Source organism: Stegastes partitus, unplaced genomic scaffold (genome assembly GCF_000690725.1).
Source record: "Stegastes partitus isolate 25-593 unplaced genomic scaffold, Stegastes_partitus-1.0.2 Scaffold0, whole genome shotgun sequence".
In the NCBI taxonomy this organism is placed as follows: Eukaryota; Metazoa; Chordata; class Actinopteri; family Pomacentridae; genus Stegastes; species Stegastes partitus.
Window position 1 is genome coordinate 1,407,157 of NW_007577731.1, and position 4,877 is coordinate 1,412,033.

The window sequence follows — 4,877 nt, forward strand, 5'->3', positions numbered from 1 at the left end:
AACATGATGCTAAAAACCAGTTAATGACAAAATCCCATGAAAGAGCAACATCAATCCCCTTGACATCTTGTGCGTTTTGTTGTATATTGGTGTTGTTCTGAAAATGGGGCCTTCGTCGTGAGTGTTAGAGATCTGCAGAAGCGATATCCGACGCTACTCGTTTCCCTTCTGATCTGAAACCAGGTAAAACCCACCCAGGTGTCGCCAACATTCACGCAGACACCACGACAGTACGAACGCTTAATGTGTTCACAAAAGGGACATAAAAAAGTCTGGCTGATCTGGCTGCACTGCACTGTAAGCTTCATTTGATTTAGCTCTGGGAATAAAAATTTAAGTTAATTACATAATGAAATAAATTAATGTAAAATAAAAACACAGTGACTCAATAATCTGCTAGCTGTCAGTCAAAGCGAATCAGACTGGGTCAGTGAATGCTGGCCAACATTTCATAATGCATGTTTGTCTGCACAGAACAAATCTCTTCCCAATTATTAACTAAGCCCCTAAAAGTACATATCTGTGCATCTCAGTTACATTTTTATTAGTTTTTTTCATTAAAATATTCCATTCCTGCTTTAAAATGACTCAGATGTAAGTCACCTTCTCTAGCATGTGCAAGTGTTACTACAGTGTGCAGAGGACTGGCAATAAAATAAAACCCCAGCACGCTGAGCTTTAGAAATAACTGAAATATTTCATTGAATTGAAGTGATCCGAGGACACAAATCTCACCAGACAAACACGGCAGCCCTGATCTTTCTATGGCAGTCTGATGTGCCATTTGTTGAACCACTTCTGTCTTTATTCATATCACTGGCATATTCATTTACACGAGTTTGGATAAAAAAAAAGGTTTGAAGGGCTCTTGCCAAGCTGACGTCATTTCTCCTTGTATTCATAGAGCCAGTGTACATTGGCGGAGGAGGAAAAGTAGTTCCTATTAACCGGGTGGTGTTTGGACTAAAAACAGCTTGTAATAAATCGTTTCTGCAGTCAGACCCGTTTAGTAAAATTTACTTAACTGAAAACAGGAGAGTTTGCTGTTGAAATAATAAACTTATTGGTGCTCTCTGGTGGAACAACCGAGTAATGGCGGCACTGTTTGGACTTTGTGCTGCAGTTTCTGCATATAGACGACAAAATTAATAAAGGCTAAAAAAAAAAAAGTTTAAATAAGAGTCCACAGGTTTTTAAAAGAGCTGAATACGAAAGCTAACAAATAGGAAAAGACTAATTACCTCAGGTGACCGTTTCGTCACATAGATTAGCATGCTAATACACAAAGTCGGTTAGCATGCGAATAAACAAAGTCGGTTAGCATGCTAAGAAAAAAGTCGGTTAGCATGCTAATAAACAAAGTTGTTTGCTTGCTAATACACGAAGTCGGTTAGCATGCTAATACACAAAGTCCGTTAGCATGCTAATACACGAAGTCGGTTAGCATGCTAATACACGAAGTTGGTTAGCACGCAAATAGCAACACAAAGTTAGCCGACTGTTAAAAATTTTTTTACACAAAAATAAAGTCAACATGTCTTACAAACACAAGAAGTCATGAAACCTACCTTGTCGTGCCCTTCGACAGAAGCTAACTCGAAGCAAATCAGATTGTTATTTAACATTTGCTGTTTACTCTCAGGCTACCAGCTACCTTTGTCATGTCTGACAGGGGCCCTTTCCAAATAAGATGCTCCTGTTTTATAAAATAACACACAAAAACGACATTATTAATGAAATAAATATATTAAAGGGATTTTTAAAAAAATCTGTTCATGTTATACATTTTAAAAAAAACAAAACAAAAAAAACATGATACTGTATATAGTTTTATCCTTTAGTTCTATATCAGCCTCAGAAATTAGTCAAAGTTGAGAACAGCAGGTCTAAAGCTCTGAGGATGCAAACTAATCTGGTTCCATTTAAAGGTTTTGAGCAGCCATGGTTTGTGAACTTCCATTTTAAAGCCTTGGATGCGTTCCAGTATCTATACTACCAAACTATGTAGAACGCCATGCAGAGGATTTAGCATGTCCCAGTACACAGGATAACAAACACAGTATGGTGACAGCACCATGATGCTCGACAACATCTGGTTGGATTTTGCATGCTGGCTTGGTAGGAAAACCATTCTGACACACAATCCTCTGCACATCCATCATGGTGTCTGGCCCTTGTATAAACAAGTCTAAGAGTGCACAGACAGATTAGATACCGTCATATGAGGAAGACACAATCTTATGACCGAGTAGGAAGTCCCAATGGTATGAAATCTGCATGAAACAGGACCTACTCTGGATGGGCAGCTGCAGCACACACTGAAACGTGGAGAAAGAAGTCTGCAGTTTGGAATGAGTGCCTCAAATTTGGCAGTTTGGTCTTTTGAAAGTGGACGTGACGAGGAAGCAGTGGATCTGACAACTCAAGGACACTACACATACGATACCTCTCAATCACAAGGTAGCTGCGGCATAACACACACCCTGCTTTATTGTGTGTTTAGCTGTAAATGGAACCCTAATTTACAAAATAGTGGATTAAAGGAGCGTTGAAACTAGTGATTGGGATCATAAACTCATCAGGAAAATGTTTACTGTGGTAACAAATCAAGTGAGAAGTGGGGTCATTTTCTAATACACTTCAATACAACCTGACTTCTTTTTTGCACCCAGAGCAGTCGCCCCCTGCTGGCTGTTGTACAGACTGCAGATTTGAGGCACTTCAATGTTGGCTTCCCTTGTCAGACCTGGAGCCACGTCCATGTTTCACGATGGTTTTGAGGAAGGCATGAGACTACAGAAATTACGGGGCTTCCTGAAAATATCCCTGATTGCATCAAAAGAGCATCTAGTCAACTGTGTAGCGTGCATACACCACAACACACCTCCAAACATGGCAGCACCTTCCAGGGTGTCAGAAGAATTTACCAGAACTGCAAACATGAAAGAAAAAGTGCTCAAAATTCTATTATTTCGACACATGCAACAGATGAGGATGGGTTTTTTTGTTTGTTTCCAGAGGTCACAAGCTAAGAAAAGGTTGAAATCCTCGAAACTGCAGTTCACTGGATGTGGTTTCTTATTAAGAGGGACCAACAAGGGTGGAGCTAGAAGCCACATCTACCACCTGGCGGGGTACCGGCCCATGTCCGTATGGGACAGTCCATCTTTGTACCAATTTAAATGGCAGACAGACCAACCGGGTGTCGCCCCTTTCTGCTCTGTCTTTGGTTCATCATCTTCCTCCACCAGCTGCTCAGCGCTGCTGCCGTCTCTTCCGGTGCTGCCGACGTCCCACATCCTGAAACGGGCCCGCAGGAGGGTCCGGTGTCACCAACCCGTCGGTCATCCTCTGGTAGACCAGAGTGGAGTCAGCTGCCACAGCACACAGCAGCACCGGGAAGCCTCTGTCCAGCGCCTGACGAACGCTGCAGAGAGGGGAAGGAAACTGTAAGTCTGGGAAGTTTAGGGAAGCAGCTTGTGAAAGTTTGAGAGCTTCTCAAAGCGTCGTCTGACCTTCTGTGGCTCAGAGATCGGTGGACAGGCAGAGGAAAGACAGTCTGGACCGGTGCTCCTTCCTTCTCCTTCGCTTCCAGTAGAACCACCTGCAGCTCAGGACTCTTCACACAAGACACCTCCTTCCAACGACGAACTGCAGAGGAGAACGAACACAGAGTGACCTGCAGCCACACTGACCTGCTGGCTGCACTAGTTTTAAACACTCCAAAGGTTATTAAATGTCATGCTTTGTTGATGAGATGATTCCTATTTATTTCTATCAGAAAACAGAGCTCAACAATGTCAAGTAAGACACAACAGTGACTACTCTGATGTTCCACATGTCTGCTAACCCATAAAAAAAAAAGTAAGGACTTATCCAATCTCATTAATTCAGAAAATGTTGTGAATTCCTTATTAATTTCTTTAACACGTCTCCCTTGCATTGATGTCGTTGTGTAAATCTGAGGGATTAAACATCTCCTCCATGTCTCACACAGCATTCTGGGGTTTCCTCATTGTTGGGAATGAGGAAGAGTTAACATCCTACAAGCAGACATTAAAATCACGTCACATATCAAACTGTGCAGACCAGTTCTTTTATTTTACTTTCTACCCCTGACATGGACAACTAGACAAATAAAATCATGAATTTTGCAATTTTCTCACAGAATTACAGTAAAAGTGGGGACTTGCTGGAACACACAGTTTAAACAGAGAGAGGAAATCCTGTGACTCTACATGACACACGAACCGAACCTCCCCAGACAGGCTCCTGCTGGTACCAGACTCACCCTCCGTCAGATCCATGAACACCAGGAAGGCTGCGTGGAGCTGCTCGCTGTCTCCGACCTCCAGACCCTTCATCTGCTGATACTGACACAGGAACAGACGCTGTGTTACTTCCTGACACTCAGTCCGCCTCCACCGGCACCAGCTGCTCCGAACACTCACCGCTGGGTGCTGGAAGATCCAGTTCGGAGGTCCGTCGCACATCTCTGCTCCTCCCGAAGCCGCAAACCTTCACAAACACTGGTTCATTGAGGCCAGTCTGCTGTCAGGACGTGCTGCTGCTGCTACAGCGTGGACGAGCAGCTGACAGGGTCTACCGGCGTGTTGCGTCTAAAGTCGTCCGGGTGGAAACACTAGTGGGTTGTTGTTTCCCGCAGCAGCTGCTTATTATATTCTATAAAATCAGGTTGTGGATGCTTTAGGAAGCGAAATTAATTCATCAGAAGCAATAGTAATAATAATATTATACTAGAATCAAATTTATTCATTAAATCATTCATTAATTATCTCAGCAAAAGTGCAAAAGAAGCAATAATCACATGCAGCATGCTTCAGCATAAACAGAATGAACACACTAATATATTATGA

General features: G+C 42.6%; 2 protein-coding genes across 2 annotated transcripts in view; one reads left to right on the forward strand and one right to left on the reverse strand.

Annotated features, from left to right (window-relative positions):
- Window positions 1–2,453: 2,453 nt before the first annotated feature.
- On the reverse strand, window positions 2,454–4,594 carry tsen15 (TSEN15 tRNA splicing endonuclease subunit). The gene is made up of 4 exons (XM_008283182.1): window positions 4,452–4,594; window positions 4,292–4,373; window positions 3,516–3,651; window positions 2,454–3,427 (listed from the first exon to the last, which is right to left on the reverse strand). The coding sequence occupies exons 1-4, from the start codon at window positions 4,491–4,493 to the stop codon at window positions 3,256–3,258; spliced, it is 432 nt and encodes a 143-aa protein (XP_008281404.1). The 5' UTR covers window positions 4,494–4,594; the 3' UTR covers window positions 2,454–3,255.
- A 241-nt stretch (window positions 4,595–4,835) lies between these two features.
- Window positions 4,836–4,877, forward strand: part of colgalt2a (collagen beta(1-O)galactosyltransferase 2a) — a 6,915-nt gene continuing 6,873 nt past the window's right edge. The window contains exon 1 of the mRNA XM_008296503.1: window positions 4,836–4,843. Coding sequence (XP_008294725.1) covers window positions 4,836–4,843 — 8 coding nt within the window. The remainder of the gene's footprint in view (window positions 4,844–4,877) is intronic.

Coding starts and splice junctions, on each gene's coding strand:
- tsen15 (XM_008283182.1), bottom strand. CDS start 4,493: ATGTGCGACGGACCTCCGAACTGGATCTTCCAGCACCCAGCG. Junction 3,652..4,291: donor GTTCATGGATCTGACGGAGG/GTGAGTCTGGTA, acceptor TCTCCTCTGCAG/TTCGTCGTTGGAAGGAGGTG. Junction 3,428..3,515: donor CGATCTCTGAGCCACAGAAG/GTCAGACGACGC, acceptor CCCTCTCTGCAG/CGTTCGTCAGGCGCTGGACA.